Raw genomic sequence first — 18875 nt, 5'->3', positions numbered from 1 at the left:
TGGGGTAGTAGGTGGCTTGGTGGGTGTTCCTCAGGGCCGGGCAGGTTGGGGTGCCAAGGATACTTTGGTGTGGTTTGTTGTGTTGTGTGGCATGGTGTGGTTGTGTTATAGTATACATATAAATAAAGATGGTATGTCTTTACCTCTATGCTTGTCAAAGATAACAGAATATAAATCAGATTTTGACAGGTATATCAGGACCACTTCCTTGATGATATACTCTGATATATAGACACAACTTCCTCTCTACCCTTTGGTGATCAAGCTTCCAGAATGATGTAGAGGTTACTGGTGGACTTCTCATTCATGTCTCCTGTTTATTCTCTGCAAAGTCAGCATATCCTTCAACAAGGAGATAAAGCCAACAGTCTCTGGCTTGTTACATATGTTCTCCCAAATGTGATACAAAGACTAAGAAACACCACAAGTCCAATTTCTTTGATTAAATCAATAAAACACTGTTTTATAAATATATATCACAACTGTTGATAACATACAGGATGAAATATAATAGTAGAATACAAAATCTTCCATCATAAAATCACTAATGTTGAAATTTTCCCTCATTATTTACTTCTTACTTCAACTAAGAGTATTCTTAATCAGTGATTCCCAGGACTAGGTGGAAGTGCCTGAAGCCAGGCCAGGATAGTGGCAGCATTGTCATTCACCCAGCGGATATTGTACTTCACTGTCTCGATGGCCTGCTGTCTGTATCTCTCCCCAGCCCCAGCTTCAGGATACTGGCTGAAGAATGCCTCCATCTGTCCAATGGAGAGATAGATGGATTAGTAAAGTACATATCTATATAATATATACCAGGTTGATGTTCCCCAAAAGTTGAATGGAGCTGAAAATAAATGACACACACTAAGAGATGCTAAGACAATGAAATTATTAGTTATATCAAAGGGAACAATTTATGGCTAAACTTATTTTACCTTGTTATTAAAGCAAGTGAAAGAAAAAAAAATCTGTTGAATCAATAATACACCGTGACAGAATACTATCAATACTCAATGAGGTTATACATTACAGGTGGTTGATTTAGAGAACTATGTGACAAATAAGCCCATTTGACAACTGAAGTTCTACTGAGCATTAATAAATACACTCACCTCAGTTAATTTCTGCCCTGTGGCAAAGTAGCGGCATATCTTGGGAATTAGCTGTCCCAGGTAACGGTCGTTGATGGTGTAACGCTCCACCAGCCACTCCCAGTGAGACCTGAAATTGTTAAGTGCAAAAAAATCCATAACAATTTAAACAGCAAAATTTTTGCACTGAATCATAAAATAAGATAACAAAACTTAGTATCTAGAGATAATGAGAGGAAGGCACTTTCTTTCCCAATACAGTGGTACCTCGACATACGAATTTAATTCGTTCCGTGACGATCGTTGTATATAAAAAAAATTGTATATCAAATAAATTTTTCCCATAGAAATTAATGGAAATAGAATTAATTCGTTCTTGTGATACAAATTTACCCCCCGAAAAAATTAACATGCTTTAAATTCACTCAAATATAGATTTAATACAAGATAAATACAATGTTTATTGTATGCATGATGTGAAGACAACTAGGGGTTAAACTATCACCTTGTTACTTTAAAGGTAACAAGGCCAAAAACTATCGGGGTACTTTGGAACTATCTTCTTTCTTATTGATGGTTGTTTTGTTATGCTATCTCTTTGCTTCACATTTTGGATCTTCGAGGTACCGTCTCCTGCGCTGAATTCCGGCTTCCGACCTGACGCCTGGGCGACGAGACCAAGGGAAGGCAGATTCTCCTGAGCTCGGCTGAGAAAACCTAGACTCACCTCTGCCTCCAGAAGTATTCTCCCGTGAAGCCCTGTTCACTGCTCGCTTTGGGGGACCTGAGCCAGTCTCCTGGCAGCCGTGTCTAGCCAGCCTGAGTCCAGTCCAGCCTTTGGATGAACCACCATACTACTCGGGCTTGCTGGTGGTTCTGCATCCACCCCCTGCTTCAATCCTGGTCACCGCTGTATACCGCGCTACCTACTCTCCACCCCTACACCCTGCTCCATTCCTCGTCCTCTCCTTGGGATCCTGTACTCATGTGCTGCCATGGACGGCCGTGTGTGAAGTGGATGGGCGTGGTACCTGCGCTAGAGCAGCTACCTCTCTAAGTGGCAACCAACGTCCATATAGTTCAAATGAAAGACAAAGTGTGTGTTGGAGAAGGAGTGTTCTTCTTTCATTAAAGTGGTGCTTTGTTGTTGTGTCTGTGTTTTCTCCACTCTCTGCGGCTCTGGTAGAGAAGGCCACATCCCTGGTTTTTAGTGGAAGAAGGCAGTGCTTATTACCATCTCTGAGTTACCTGCCTCAAGCTTCCACACATGATATAAATGTACTACATTGCCCAAAATAACAACTTAACCTGCAAGACTTGGGACACGTTGATAGATGTTCATCACACAAGACTCGGAGCACGTCGATAGACGTTTAGGCTTTTTACGGCTATATTTTGGCTATTTACTTACTGTTTTCTTTGCTTGTGAGCTATCAACACTTATCAGGAATAAACAAATGCTATACGTCACTGTGTCACCAACTCCCACGATAGATGGTGGGAGCGACAGTGATTTCACGGTGTCCGATTCCGCCACCTCTCCCGCACGCCTTACTTCTACACCTTGGGTCTCTTGCCATGTTGCAGGGAGACAACTTTTGAATGAGAGTGGTATCAGAGTAGTAGAGAGAGAGAGAGAGAGAGAGAGAGAGAGAGAGAGAGAGAGAGAGAGAGAGAGAGAGAGAGAGAGAGAGAGAGAGAGAGAGAGAGGACACAAGGGGCCCATTTTCTATCGCTCTAGCCAAGGCCACTGAACCCGATCGGACGCAAGACCATGTACACCGATGATACCACCTTATTCAACCTATGATAGTTTGGTAAACATAGCATCTAGAGACTTCTGATTCTTTGCATTGCAAAGAGGATGAATTGCTTGTGGACAGAACACCATTTGTACTCACTCGTTTATTGAATTTCCAAGTGTAATCAGTATGTGAATACAGGCTATTTTGTGTGTTTCTCGCCAAACTTTTACTCTTAGGATCCATAGTCTTGAGTTCACAAAACTAAGAAAAAATACACACTGCCGAGGAGCACAGACACATACATGCACAAAGGATGAACAACGATACACAACGTGGGCTGAATGTTTGGGTGGACGCAGTAGCTGAGTGATCGCTGTGCCACCTACCGATGGCTATTCATATCTTAAAAATATCTTCATATTTTGAGGCGTAAATTATATGAAATTTTTCATCGTATATAAAAAAAAATCGTATGTTGGGGCATTCATATCTCGAGGTATTACTGTAATATGATTTTTCAAATAGTTTGTATCATCACATACATCAGTCTTTGTGATCTGACAACAGTATTGTCATGCCTTAAGCTTTTAAACTTTTTGTTTTAGATTTTTTTTTTTTTTACAGATCTCACTCAATGTATTTTCACACCCATCACTTTCTCATGCACACATGCTTAATTAAACATTTCAAGTGTTAATGCCTAATGCCCCTGAATATATCATTCACTCCTCAAAAACAGATATTACAACTAAATTAAATGTTCAATGAATAATTAAAGAGTTGCACACCTGAGAGGAGCCACCAATAACTCACCTCACCCAGTCCCAGACCAAGCTGTTGCCCACTGGATTTGTTGAAATGTACTCAAGAATGGACAAGAAATTCTGGCTGCGCACATTTTCTTCCTTCATGGAGAGTTCAATGTAACTGGAAGGAGAGAAAATGTCAAAATAAATTAAATCAACAAAATGATGAAGATATGAAATGGAGTTATTGTAATGTTACCATATCACTTATATACACTTTTTTTCTTTCTATACAACTATTCTGAAACAAAAGAGATGGCAAATAACAAATGAATGCTGAAAAAAGTATTCAAAACAATTTACAGACCTACCTATCAATCTATTTATATCAGTACAGTGTGAAACATTAATCTATGAACAATGCTTGCATCAGTAATGCTATCATGAATATTTCTTCCAGAGGTAAAGTGAATATTGTGAAGTATGAGGTGTTGGTCTCACCTCTGCAAGACTGAGGTGTCCTGGAAGTTAGCCATGCCAAAATAGAGATTGTCTGTCTCTGTGGCACTTGTCTCTGCCAGTGCTCGCTGCCACATCACTTCCCACATCTCACGCCCTCCTTCCTTCACCACACCCCATCTGTAGGACTGACCAAATTCACAAGTGTAAAGGGTGAGAAACCTTTAAATTACTCAGTTCACCTGCTTCAGCCATTGGAATTATAACACTGTCCATAATGTGATGAGTTATAAAATTTTTGCTATGGAACAGTACATAGCATTATAGCCACAATTACCCATCAATTTGTTTGTCCACCAATTAGGTTGTTTGGTGGATCTCATCCCATCTTCTATGAGAAAACCATGGCCAAATTTTGATGAATTACTGGGTGAAGGGAATCGCTCCAATTATTTTCATTAAGGTTACTTGATTAATTGCATAATGATAACAATTGGTGTCAACTACAGTTTGATTATAAATCATATCTATTAAGAGGTCTGCAACTTGTTTGTTGCTAGAAAATGTTTCCCAAATCTTTTTACATTACTTGCTATAGTTACAGAAATTTGGTGTTATATCAAACATATAACATTTGATCAAATTTACAAAAAAATTCAAGGTGTCATGTCAAAAATAGCATTTGATCAAATTTACAAAAATCATCTGGATGTCAAATTTGTCCTTGCATAAAGATAGTACCTGTCTGCGAGCATCTAAAGGAAGTGGAGAATTGGAATCCAGTATCCAGCTCTCTATTTTTCGTGCTGCTGCCTCCAGGCATGTATCACTTCCGCTGATACAAGCAAGCGTCACTACATCTGTCCTCAGCAATCTGTAATCAGAGTTTAAATATGTAAAGCAGTAAAAGAAAAAGTGTACATGGAAGTGAACATCAGAGATAATAATGACAATAATGACAGAAAGATGATGATCTAAATAGATACTCTTTCCTTTCAATTTAAAATATACAATATCTTAATTAATTTAAATGATAAACATCTGAGAGATACACATCTGCATTAACCAAAACATTATCAACACTGCTGTCTCACTTCTCTTGGTAGTTTTCTTCAAGATACCTTTCTCTCTCCTGTACTAAGCATTAGAATTCTCCTGAATGACTTTCCCTTTCATGTAAATAGATAAATTAATACTTTGGACAAAGAGTATTTGAGGTTATCTACTCACATTATTTTATAGCACTATTCGTTTGGAGCAAGCACAGCATTGTCTCCACATAAGTGCATGAAGTAAACTCTGTAATACTCAGAAATGTACAAGAAATCTACACTCGGGTCACAATGACTGCATAAAATCAAACTGAATTTCAATAAGACAATTCACAGTATACTCTTTCCGAGAGCACAGCAGGAAAGAATGACACAAATGGCTTGCTCCACAACATTGTACTTTCAATGACATTTTGTTATACCTTTACTTCATTCATTTCTTTTAATCAAATTAAAAAAAAAAAAAATAATAATAATAAATAAAATAAATAAAAAAAAAAAATAAATAATAAATAAATAAATAAAAAATAAATAAATAAAAAAAATGAATAAAAAAATAAATAGATAATAAATAAATAAAATGAAATAAAAAAATAAATAAAGAAAAAAAATTAATAAAAATAAATAAATAAATGAATAAATAAAATAGAATAAAAAATAAAATAAAACAAATTGAAAATAATTAAATGAATAAATAAATAAATGCAAAATGCATAAAAATAAATAAATAAAATACAATAAATAAAGGCATAAATAAAAAAAAAATAAATAAAATTGAATAAAGAAGAAATAAATCAATAAGTAGATAAATAAAGTTGCATGTATTTGTCAATATGAAAGCAAATAGTAGAGCTGCCTGACCTCCTCAAGTGGTCTCCTTCACCATCCCAGCCCAGTGAACAGTATAGAGGCTCCACCAAGCTGGAAACATAATCCTGGAACAATTATGATCACATTGTAATTAAAATGCAGCTTCCCATGTATTCAAAGTGTAATCATGGACAAATACAGGATGATAAATTTCAAAGCTAATCATCATAATTTATCCAAACTTAGGCAGTATTTTTTTTCATATAGGAGGCACAACAAAAATGGCTAAATAATAATATAAGATTGAAACTACAAAAATAATGTATTTTTTCAAGTGACAAATTTTCTTGAGGGAAAAAATGTACCTTGAAAGACTGGTAGGCATCAGAGGAGGCAAGAAGTCTCTGAATGCCTACAAAGGTTGCTGTCATCGCATCCCAAGGAACATAATCACTTTCACTTGCTAAGTTACGACTCAAGTCCAATGGCACTGTGTAGCTGAGGAGTCCAGCATCAGCCAGGGCAAAGACATCACTGTAAAGACCAGCTCGGTCAGCAGTACTCAATGCCTGAGGGAACAAAAGAAATAAAGATGCAAAATATTGCATTTCTTATAAAGTTGTTTTCATGCCATTGTATATCAGGCCATCCGATAACCCAATCTTTCTGGCCGAAGTCTAGAAGAGTAAAATAAACAAAACTAAAGAAGAGAAAGAAAATTCTATTCAATTGCTACTCCTGAATAAGTGAATTTCTGCTAGGATGGTAATATGAAGAGACCGTCAGTCTTAAGATGATATATATACTCTGTACTTCATTTCTATACAAATGATCAAATATTTGCCTTGGCACAGTCTTTACTCAGCTCACCTGAGATGCACACAGCTTCCCCAATTCATTCCACATGTCTACTTCATAGTTGACTCGGTAGAAGCCTTTGTAGTGCACGTTGACTTTGACCCAAGTTACCTCGGCAGGTACCTTCACCTCCACTGCAACCAAAGATAACAATGTACTAGAGGTACAACAATTATCAAGGTCAGTTTATTTTTCAAATTTATTTATAGAAATTCTATTAGGAAAAATGAGAGAGATAAATTGATTGCTTTGTTAAAATGGCATACATATTGAAACTTATTAAGAAAATGAATAATAAAATTTAAGATACTTTGAAACTCTTATTTTCTAAGAATGAGTTCTTTATAGCTTAGAAGCAAAAAAGTAGAATAAAATAATGAAGATCAATAATTTCTTACACATCCTATCTGGAAATATAGTCAACTCTTGATTAATGCGAGTGTTACATTCCTGGAGATGTTGCGTTATTCAAATATAATTTTCCCATGGAAAACAATGGTAATTGGAGGATTATTTTTCTGCCTATTTTGGGCATTTTGTTACTCAAACTAGGTTATGCAAAGAATAAAAACACACATTTTCATCTTATTACCTCTGATGATACGCAATGTACTCTCCCTCAGTCCTATCGTATGGAAAATCATTGAGGTCTTTCCTCCCCTAGTATAGCGATCTAACACTTCCAACTCCTTCTCAATTGTTACAGTCTTCCTTGATTTCTCAGAATCACTTTCCTGTGAGGAGGTTGAAGGAAACTTGGATGCCATAGTACAGGACATTGGGTGAAGACACAGAGTAATGACCCACTCACTGTGTGGTTAGCTCCAGACTGAGTGAGGAGTGAGGACTGTGAGAAAAAAACCACCTCCCGAGGTGTTACTGTTTCATATATACATTTATGCCCACAAAACAACATCTCTATTAGCTTTTTATGTCAAGAAAAGATTATTTTGTAATGCACAAAGTGAAATCTTGCATGGAACAGCAAAAACAAAGTACTAGATATGGAGGCATTATTTTGTCTGCTGCTGTTCTGATGATTGTCGGGAAGAAATACCTTTTCAATGGCTCTTCCCTTTTCCTCTTGTTTGCTTTCTTTTCTTCTCACTTTTTGAGTTCTTTTCTTCCTTTTTCTATGATTTTTCCAAAATAGAAACATTGTTTCTTTGTCTTTTCCTTGTTTCTTCTGCAAATAGCAGATGTCCGATGAGTTCCTCCTTTTCTGATCAGCAGCAGCCGATTCTTCTTCTTGTGACCCACTTTAGCTTGTATATTGTTTTCACCATAATATTTGTGTTTCTGGATACCACATCTTTGTATTCATATACAATCATGCCATGAGGATCACCTTGACCCCATGGCATTAAGTGATTGTGAACTATTATTAAAATACCGCTTCCCTCAGCATGATCTACTCTCTTTGGAACTTCATCTAGCAGAGGAGAACTCAGTAAGGGATGCAATTCTCACTCATACCCAGATCTTGCTTCCTTAATGACTCTATGTACACCAGAGCAAACTATTGTTAAATAACTGGATGGGTTTTCAATGCTGCCAATAGCAACCCATTCTAACCCACCTTGACTTAATCTTACCATTTCTCAGCAATGTAAAGCAAAGAAAAAGAAGCTGTTCCAGCAGTTAGGTCAATAAATAAAATAATATTCATACAAAACATACATGTGAGTCCAGAGCATCTTAGTGTGGTTCCCATCAAAAGCGGTGTGGGTGCAAGTGGCGTCACCGAGTCAAGTGAAATAGAATAAATCGCATTATTTAATCGTATCTCCTTGAATATCAAGTCGCATTAAATAAAAATCACGTTATTCAAACTTGTGCTAAGCAAGGGCTGACTGTATTGTATTCTAGCCACACCGTTATTTTTTTTTCAGACAACAAAGCATCACATTCTAGCACTAGTTTGAACTTACATGTGGAGTCCTCATGGTTGAACCATGATCGCTGAATTGTGGAATTAGCTGAAGTGATGTAGCTCACAGGCACATCCCACTTGTATCGGAATGGTGAATCATCAGGACTGGTGGAAAACAAGTCACAATATGATGCCTGAATCTTTCTATCAATCTATCTAAACAGCTGTTTGTACAAAAGATCCCCACAGAATGACTATGATAGAAGTCACTCTCTGATCATATCACTTTATTACTGCATCTTGAATCTTTTAATCCTATGACTCAATCACTGGCCAAAAGTACAATTTTGATCACCATATTAACTTTAAACTATATATCTTCCATCATAATTTTACATTAGTCATGGTAATATAAAAGTTCTACCATCTATAAACCAGACTGGTAATCCCACACAGTGTGGCCAAAGACAGAAATTGGTGACTTTAGAAATCCTGGTTTACATATATTATCCCTGCACTAAGTAGGAAGACAATAACCTGTTTATAAACTCTGTGGCAAGGCTGGAGGAACATTGCCTCCATATTCCCCACCTGTCATGAATGGAAACTTAACAGGACTTCAGATAAGGAGAACCTTACTTGTACTGTGCATTGGGATCCAGTAAGAATCGCTGCTGAGAAAAGGCTAAAGTGTCTGGCGCTGCTCGCTTCACAGTGACTACAGGAAAGCCCATCTGCTGGGTCCAGGTGTTCATGATGGCACCTACATCACTCTGGAAGTAGAAACTGTATGGAATATGACCATTTAATGGATAATTCCAAGCAAAAAAACATTCAGCTTCAGTGAGTTTGTTTCACTGCTTCACTCCTTTTCTTTTCCACTCATAAAAAACAAATAAGGAAAATAAACAAATAAAAAAAAATACTGAAAGGTAAGAATAAGATGATGACAAGACAGAAAAAAAACACCACTTTCCCAAAAACGACTCATGAGTTTTAAAACACATCTAAGTATTGTAATGAATTATGAACAACCACTAAATGGCCACTTTCATAATTCTGGATATATATTAAAAATGTCACCTTAAATAAAACTGAAAGATGAAATGAAGAAAAAAGGAAATAAGGAATAAGAATACAAGATAATTAATTACAGGAATGTATAACATCCAGTTCCTTAAACAGATCCCTCCTCACCTTTGCTCCAACAGGCACGTGACCAGCCCAGGCTCTGGTGAGTTCATTCCACAAGTCTTGAGTTACAGCATTAGCATACATGAACTTTTTGAGGAAGGCATTGATTCCTATCTGGAAAGACTCCCCCATGAAGTCTTCCAACATCCGGAGTACTGAAGCACCCTATCAACGGAGGATGTAATCCAATATTAATATTCAAACATACATACAAATCTTTTGCAGGGCAGCTCATTGATGCACACACAGCAGAGGTCTAACTCAAAAGATTCTTGCTTTACTCCAGATTTCAATGTGGTATGTTACTGTTTGGTCATTAGTTGAAAAGTCCTCATCATTTTATCCTGAAAACATGTATACACTGCTATTTATTGATCTGAATCACTTAAGTTAACTGGAGAGAGAGAGAGAGAGAGAGAGAGAGAGAGAGAGAGAGAGAGAGAGAGAGAGAGAGAGAGAGAGAGAGAGAGAGAGAGAGAGAGAGAGAGAGGAGAGAGAGAGAGAAATTGTCCGGATAGTCAATAACTACAGTACTGAGTGAGTGATGGTTACCAGACACATACACATTATTGTGAGACTTGTGATACTTTACATTATGTTAAATTTGGGTTACTGAAGACACTGTTAAGATTTGACTTTGTTAAGTAGATAACGTGAGATGAAGTGCTGCTGTAAGACATTCCTCAAGAAGTGATAAGCATGCAATTATCTTTGATCCACATACACATGCCTTAACATATTTCTTATTTGTGTTTACATGTAGTATTCTTCTTAATTTAACTCTGAGAATAAATTCTGCAAACTACTCTTATAAAATAAACACAAACCTATTGGAGATCATATTAATTTATATACTCATACCTTTTTGTATGTTATGAAATCAAACATGGCACTGATCTGGCCTGTGTTAGTGATGGGAAGGATGACTGGGTGGGATGTAAGTTGCTCATCTAGCTTCAGTGCTGGGCTCAGGCACACAGATACAAAGTGATGCCCCTAAAGGCATACCAATCCTTGGCTAATTACACATGGCATAAAACAAAGCATGACATATTAGGACACAAGATTCAAGTGCAAATCAACAAAAGCTGAAAACCAAATCCCAGAACAATGACTTACAATCAAGTTGCTATCTTAGAAAAAGGATGAACATCTAGGCACCTGCTACTCAATGCAAATCACAGCATGTACGCCAAAAAATCAGCATACACACTAAAGCCACCATCACCAGAATAATTACATGCATCATACTGCTTACTAAAAGCTTCAGGCATGAGACAGAAAAAAGCCAGACATATGATCACTGTTAGGAAAAACTGACTGGAAAAAGCAGCTGATTACCACAAATTTGCAATTTCCTTGGTTGTTCAAACCTTATTGTAGGCAATTTTGTCAAAGATTGAATTTATCTGGTCAGGTGTCTCCACCGTCTGGATGATGGGGTGGGAGCTGACGAGAGCGTCATCTCCAAGTACTGGCAGCAGTGTCCTCGTACAGAACTGAAACTCCTGATCCAAACAGCCCATACCATTGTAAGTTACATTTCATCGTCATGATAATGCTATCATCATTAGGTCTGGCAACAGGATATGCTTCATCATTACGTCAATACTATCATAATCAGGTCTGGCAACAGAATTTTAAGCTTGTAACTTACATGAAGGAAAGTTAACATAGAATAAACCAGTTGCTGATAAACTGATTCAGTAAAATGATATGGCAGTCATGTGTGGGTTTCCTAAGGTTGTATATTCCTCCTATAATTCCTTCTTAACAAGCTATGCATGACCTTGGCACATATAGATACAGCTGCAAATAAACATAGTGGTCAAACTGAATAAGTTCTAGTATGAAGTAATAGCCCTTATGATAAAAAGTTACAATTAATGATCAGGAAGCAAAGAAGATCTCACCATTTCCCAGTTGGGTTCTACATGGGCCACACCTTTGTACTCCACATAGCTGGCAAAGCCTTCATTGAGCCACAAGTCATCCCACCACTTCAGGGTAACTGGGGATGAGAGGTACTGTAATGAAATACACATAAAATTTATGAAAACAAATAAGTCATCACTAATCAATTTTTTTGACAATTTACAATAAATCTGGTCTTACCTAAATTGCCAAACCACTGATGAGCCATCTCATGAGAAATAACTGAAGCCACTCTCTGTTTGTTGGCTGCAGAACTATCTTTGTCATTGTAGTAAATGGCAGTCTCCCTAAAGGTGATGATGCCCCAGTGCTCCGTGGCACCTGAGGAGTAGTCTGGGATGCCAACCATGTCTGGGGGATGAGATAGAATCATAGTACGTAATAACATTACTATCACTGAGTGATTGAAAGAATTATTAAAATGATAAAAAAATTGCTAACCATGACAGATTCACAATTGCATAAATAACTTTTTTTGCTAACCAACTTGAGGTAGTTTAATTTTAATGAGGTCGTAAGAATTTTACCAAAACATAAATTAAGTACATATCATGAAATTTGGTGAGCACAAAGAGCTTTGAGACAAATCTACTGTCCTCATCAAGGGTTGATTCAACTGTCAGAAGCAGTGAATAGGGCCTTACCACTTTTAGGAAGTGGGAAGGGCAAGTCGAACATGCCTTCATACATCTGTAGCACACTCTTCCCCACCTCAAGAGCATAGTTTGTGTCACTGAGGTGGTTCTCTCGGGCATACACTCGGAAAGGCATCCCACTCTCCAAGATGACCTAGAGACACATGTTTGAAATTTGCAAAAAACAACCTCCAGGAAATAACAGGTAAAATAGCAGTTTTATACAAAATAGTCACAAAGTCTGAAGAGCCTTCACAATAACTGAGTCTTCTAGCGAGATGTCCAGAACAAGTCATGGGAGTGGATTGCTATAGAGATTTCAGACATTTGATGTCAAAGATACACAACACATAATTGTGTAATCTCCAGAATAAAATTCAAAATAGATATTATATGGTCATTAATCAAACAGGATGAATTATTTTCACAATATCAGTAGCTTTGACAAACCAAAATTACACTCCTTACCTCTTTAAAAGTGAAGTCACACACAATGAAGCACACCAAGTAAGTGACCATGGGTACAGACTTTTCAAAGGCCACCTCTGTCAAGCCAGATGAAGGAGAGTCCTGGGTCTCTTTCTGTAATAGTTGTATGACAAAAGAAAAATATTCACATACATATTTATGGAATATGGAGAATATCATGTCTTAAGATTTTTCAATAGAAAAATAAAAGGCAATTACATCTATTTAAAACAGTCTTCTTCAGGGCAGAACATGAATCTTTCAGGTAAAAGGAATTACCTTAACAGGCATGTTTGAAAGGGCACGGTATTCTTGTGAGGGTCTCACTAGTGTTAAGCTGTAGGTGGATTTGAACCCTGGTTCATCAAGACAGGGGAAGGCTCGCCGTGCATACGTTGGCTGGAACTTTGTTGTTGCCATACCCCTAAGACAAAGACACCAACAATTATTTACTAAGACATCAGTGCACAATTTCCTTTGCTTTCTGCCTCCTAAGACAGCAAGATTCATTCTGTAGCTTAGTGGAAAGATTAAAGATAATCTCAGATAGTGGAGTGTGTTGCTTTGAAAAGAGATACGTACTATATAGTATAAAAAACTGTCCAAAGAGAGAATGTACAAAATATTGGAAAGTACAATATATACTATGTTATTGAGTATAGAGTAAGCATATCAAATCTTAAGTATGTATATTAATTTCCCTTACCTTAATTTTCCATTACCATCAGTATAGTCTGAGTAATAATAACCAAGAATGCCGTTGACAAGGGAACCAGAGAAGTGAAGAGTGAGTTCAAATGAACCAGCTTCTACCTGGTCCATCCGCACCACCCAAAACTGGTGAGGCTCGTAGCTGAAGGCTTCAATGATGTGTACATCCTTCACAGCAAGATAAAGATCATTTAGTTTATGAGTAAGTGAAAGGCAGCAATTACATCACAAATATATGTTATTGGTCCTACGCTGGACTGAAAGTTCTACAAAACTCAATACTTTTATTTGTCTGGTGAGTCACAGGAAGCAAGGCATGAATTAAATCATTAATATATGCTACTGATCAATAAAAAAAATTCAGAATCCTTATACTAAAATGCTTTCATGTTCAGTCCTTGAGTCAAAGTAAATGTAACATACACATTGCAGCAAGAAGGACATGGCAATTCAGGGTGGTGGTGTGACCTCACCTGCGACTGGCTTCCCTTTTTGCTGACCAGAGAAGTGTTAGTAATGGTGAGCCACTGGGAGTGCACCAAGAAGTGGTCACGTGGCTCCTGGGAGGTGAGGCTGATGGTGACCCTGCCAGAGAATGTCTTGACAGAGAGATCTGGGTGCATGTACAGCTCATAGTGTTCAGGAATAACAGTTTCTGGTAGACGGAAACTTTCCTCCCACGGTCTGTCAATACTTCTCACCATGCCTGTGGTGAAGGTGTTACAATCAGTTCATCCCTTTTTAACCCCGTCTTTCACCACCAAATTGTCTTCTCTATAACATGATGTAAAAGTCTTTAAATATTTCTGAACTGTTGCATAATCTCTCTCTCTCTCTCTCTCTCTCTCTCTATATATATATATATATATATATATATATATATATATATATATATATATATATATATATATATATATATATATATATATATATATATATATATATATATATATATATATATATATATATATATATATATATATATATATATATATATATATATATATATATATATATATATATATATATATATATATACATAAATTTGCAAGAGAGAGAGAGAGAGAGAGAGAGAGAGAGAGAGAGAGAGAGAGAGACCTAAAATCCTTCCACTATCCTCTACATTCAGGGGTTCCCGAACGGTGGGTTGCGTAGCCTTGCCAGAAGTAGCTTGGGATAATGATAATTTTATCTCATCAATTACATTTTTATATGTTCTTACATTTTTTGTTTTGTTTTGGTGCAAAACAAAAGGTGTGTTACATTAGTCAATGTCATTAGGTGATATTATAGGTGTATGTATGAGTGAATGTGCTGTGCTGCTGATAGTAATAGTAAGCCCTAAGCAGGGGGTCACATGGGTTTCAAACTTTTAGGTAAGGGGTCGCGAGTGTCGACAAGTTGGGAACCACTGCGTGAGTCGAAGTCTACAACTTACGATTAGGACCACTGTACTCTTTACATCATAATACGTCCGGGTTTCCTGATCTATTAACAATAGGGCTGTACCTCCATCTGGCCAGCCTTCCTATTACCAACTATTTGCCCTTTCCATGAAAGCTGCTAACTTTCTTTTATAATCATGTAGTGTAGGCTATTTTACCCCCTCACCATTTGACTCCTATACCTATTCCACTCACCCACCAGTATGTTCATGAACCAGCTCCTACCTATCTCCTCCTTAAGCCTAAACTTATCTAGGTTATATCCGTTACCCGACCTCCAGTTGATCGTGTACTTAATATCACCTTTGTTAATATATATACACACACACACACACACACACACACACACACACACATATATATATATATATATATATATATATATATATATATATATATATATATATATATATATATATATATATATATATATATGCCTATCTATTAGTTCCTGCGCGTGATTGACGACCTAACTACTGGATCGAGCGAGATGACAGTAATATTGGTTCTTTCCTCTTCAACTAAACTAGAGCGACATGCACTGCCCCGATTCTTTAAAAACCACAGCTCGTATCATTCTTTTGATTGCATTAAAATACAATAAAGACTTACAATGTTCAGGAAAGAGCTTTAAGTTAGCGGAATAATGCTTGGTAATTCTATATCTAATATCAATAATAACGATCTCAACAAAGACGGGACACGACGAACATACTGCCTACATTACATTGAGTGGAGCAACAACAAACTCACCCTTGGCGCAAGTGGCAGCTATTACTAGCAGCCACAAGTGAGGAGTGTTCATGATGTGTGGGAGTGAAGTCACTGTAGTGCGCTATGCTCACGCCGCTCCCCACCGTGGTAATGTAAGTATTGACGGTACGCGCAGCTTCCTTCGCCTGACTGTGTAATTGTGTAATTCATCTCACTCTTATACATGTAGTTGCGTGAGATGCGCTGTCATTTCTTCTGAACCATTTCTATATACGGATTACTTTCCTTACTAATCTAATTTCTCATTGTCCTGTAACATTTTTTTTTCTATAATTCTTTTAAGAAAACTGCACATCTTCTCTTAAGGCCGGTTGTGAGGGCTCATAGGATCTGTGGGATCGTCGAAGCCCGAAAACAACAACAACAAGGCCGGTTGTAGTTAAGTGAGGATGGCCTATACCCGTCATCCGCTTGAAATGTGCAACCTACAATTAGAACCAAAAATCGTAACTCTGGCAGACGCTGGCCAGGCTAGTGCTTACAGTTTACAGGGTATACGTATTTCCTTTCATTTGCAGTGTTGCCATCGCGCGGTTGCAGTCTATCCGAAGAGGCGACCACACGTTACCACTTCTTATTCCCATTGTGCTTTCCGGTTGTTTTGTGTTATTATTTTAGCTTCCTGTCTGGTGCCCCGTTTTTCGTGTCGCTTGTGTAGGTTAACTTGTCGGTGTATATGTGTATATATATATATATATATATATATATATATATATATATATATATATATATATATATATATATATATATATATATATATATATATATATATATATATATATATATCTATCTATCTATCTATCTATCTATCTATCTATCTATATATATATATATATATATATATATATATATATATATATATATATATATATATATAGAGAGAGAGAGAGAGAGAGAGAGAGAGAGAGAGAGAGAGAGAGAGAGAGAGAGAGAGAGAGAGAGAGAATACAAGCAAATTGCAATAATCAGTTGTAATACAGAATGATAGGAATAAATAAAAATTGTACATAAAAGAATAAATAAAACCGTTCGAAGATAGATCAGGAGATGAAGTTATGAGGAGGTAACAAGAAAACTGCTGACAGGCAAAATGTACTCTACATGGCTATGTGGGTAGGTACGATACCTTTTTGTGACAGATTGACATACATAAACATACAAAAAACATTTAAATAAAGGCGAGTTCACACGTGCCAATTTGCGACTGTTATTTTACGTACATAGAGTTTCTGACTCACCCTTTCTTTTATTTTTTTATAGTTGGCGCCTTGGCGGAAAGTGAGTGTAAACAAACAGATACGCGCCAAGATGTCTTCCTCCAGTGACGATGCTGAAGTTGCGGTTGCTCTTCTTTTGGCGTACCGGAAGAGTCAGCAGAATAGAAAATGCCTGTGGATACGTCCCTGGCGTAGAAGGAAAGACAGGAGTGTCTACCACACTCTAAATTAGCCTACATTTCTCATAAGAAAATTATTAATCTTAAGAAGATTATGCACAACTGCGATCAAATTAAATTCTGACAAGTCTTCAATCCTCACCTCCAACAACACCCTGCATTGAGGAAAACAGCTCTTGTTAAGTGGCAGCTATTTCGTCGAAGGACGATTTGCGCAAGCTTTTTCTTTTTTTCTTTTTCTTTTTTTTTTTTTTACTGTATAATCAATTTCTGGGATCCCAGATGTGTTTTTTTTTCCCTCACCAACTCTAACATCTCTATACCTGAAGACCACATTTTCAAAGCTTACTCCGTGACGTCACAACGTGAATAAAGTCTCAAATCGACTAACAAGATCAACATGTTGGTCTTGATTTGCGACTGTTTTCTGCAGTTGCTAGGCGCCGATTGCGAGTCGGAAATTACGTACGTAAAAAAACAGCTGTAAATTGACACGCGTGAACCCGCCTTAATGTTATCAGCTTGTCTTCCAACAGGTGGGACAGTTGTGGCACTGTTGAGTAAAATATGTGGCAATACATACAAGGGTGTGAGAACAGGGTGAACAGGTTCTTGAAAATAGAGAGATTGGGCAAGTTTGAACTGAAAACCAAACAAACAAATAATGTATCATAATCTGCCTATTGACTCGTCTGTTCCCAAGTACTCCCTCCATGTAGATGTCTGTGATAGGGTTCCACAGAACAACAGATGACTCGCAATACAACTGGGAAACATTGAAAACATGAAGACCACACTAAGTCCAGACAACTGAGATTTATAGTTTTTTGTCCAAATATCTGTCTTTTTGGTGCATTGCTCCCTTAATTTCTTCAGGGATCAGTTGGATTTTACCTGCGAGTGTTGTAAAGAAACAGCAAGAAACGCGACTTATCACATCCCTTTGAACCAAATGAAGGATCTGCTCACCCCTGAATGTCTCCCATGGGGTTGGCCACATCAAAAGAACCAGACATTTCATAGTTCCACCAAACCAACGATTTTCTGACGTGGCATTTATTTTTTCCTGGTGAGACATGCAGTGAATTGATTGATGTTCTACATTATTTTCGTTGCAAATGGATAGTTTTCAAGCTATTACTTTTCAGCTTATGCTTCTCATCCCCCAACGATCTTGGGGGGACGTGGGAAATCAAGCTTTTAGGGTATATAATTACTTAGAAGCAACACCGGGCAGCTCATACTTGAAGTTTTTGTTTTCCTTATATAGTAGCTAATATCAATGTTAATGCTACCTCTGTATAATACTGACCAACCCAGGTCAGTGACACCTACAGGATTAATCTCTGGTCTGGTTCTTATCTGCTTTTAGACACCTCCACACCTACCTCGACACACTCGGTAGGGTGCTCACATACTACGTACGCATAATGACTATTTACGTGACGGTGCTACCAGTAATTCTCACAGATTATTTAATATTTACCTTCAAATTTACCACGGGCCACTCACAGCAGTCTGCCACAGCTGAGTAGTGAGTAGTGAGTGCTGACGGTGTTGTGGCACCACGAGCCTATTATTATTATTGTTGGTGTTGTTACTGAACACCATAATACTACAAAGTGAGGATGTGGTAGCGATAATGATACCCTATTGATTTTGGGATCGAGTATTTCT

General features: G+C 37.3%; 1 protein-coding gene across 3 annotated transcripts in view; it reads right to left on the bottom strand.

Annotated features, from left to right (window-relative positions):
• Nucleotides 1-303: 303 nt before the first annotated feature.
• Nucleotides 304-18875, bottom strand: part of LOC123507043 (glutamyl aminopeptidase-like) — a 23795-nt gene continuing 5223 nt past the window's right edge. The window contains exons 1-20 of one of the 3 annotated variants that reach the window (XM_045259557.1): nucleotides 18685-18829; nucleotides 14057-14289; nucleotides 13579-13751; nucleotides 13152-13296; nucleotides 12873-12986; nucleotides 12414-12558; nucleotides 11950-12120; nucleotides 11748-11845; nucleotides 11208-11342; nucleotides 9838-9999; nucleotides 9280-9413; nucleotides 8699-8805; nucleotides 6780-6901; nucleotides 6275-6478; nucleotides 5961-6034; nucleotides 4789-4921; nucleotides 4090-4235; nucleotides 3656-3769; nucleotides 1119-1227; nucleotides 304-764 (exon numbers count right to left, since the gene is read on the bottom strand). In XM_045259557.1, the coding sequence (XP_045115492.1) occupies nucleotides 603-764; nucleotides 1119-1227; nucleotides 3656-3769; nucleotides 4090-4235; nucleotides 4789-4921; nucleotides 5961-6034; nucleotides 6275-6478; nucleotides 6780-6901; nucleotides 8699-8805; nucleotides 9280-9413; nucleotides 9838-9999; nucleotides 11208-11342; nucleotides 11748-11845; nucleotides 11950-12120; nucleotides 12414-12558; nucleotides 12873-12986; nucleotides 13152-13296; nucleotides 13579-13751; nucleotides 14057-14287 (2679 nt within the window). In that variant the 5' untranslated portion in view covers nucleotides 14288-14289; nucleotides 18685-18829 and the 3' untranslated portion in view covers nucleotides 304-602. Of the gene's footprint in view, nucleotides 765-1118; nucleotides 1228-3655; nucleotides 3770-4089; nucleotides 4236-4788; nucleotides 4922-5960; nucleotides 6035-6274; nucleotides 6479-6779; nucleotides 6902-8698; nucleotides 8806-9279; nucleotides 9414-9837; nucleotides 10000-11207; nucleotides 11343-11747; nucleotides 11846-11949; nucleotides 12121-12413; nucleotides 12559-12872; nucleotides 12987-13151; nucleotides 13297-13578; nucleotides 13752-14056; nucleotides 14290-15781; nucleotides 15937-18684; nucleotides 18830-18875 lie in introns of those variants that run through there. The other 2 variants (XM_045259556.1, XM_045259558.1) reach the window with 2 other exon arrangements.

Source organism: Portunus trituberculatus, chromosome 21 (assembly GCF_017591435.1).
Source record: "Portunus trituberculatus isolate SZX2019 chromosome 21, ASM1759143v1, whole genome shotgun sequence".
NCBI classification, from domain to species: Eukaryota; Metazoa; Arthropoda; class Malacostraca; order Decapoda; family Portunidae; genus Portunus; species Portunus trituberculatus.
Note: the sequence above shows the minus strand (reverse complement) of the source record. Positions and strands in the feature narration are given on the sequence as shown.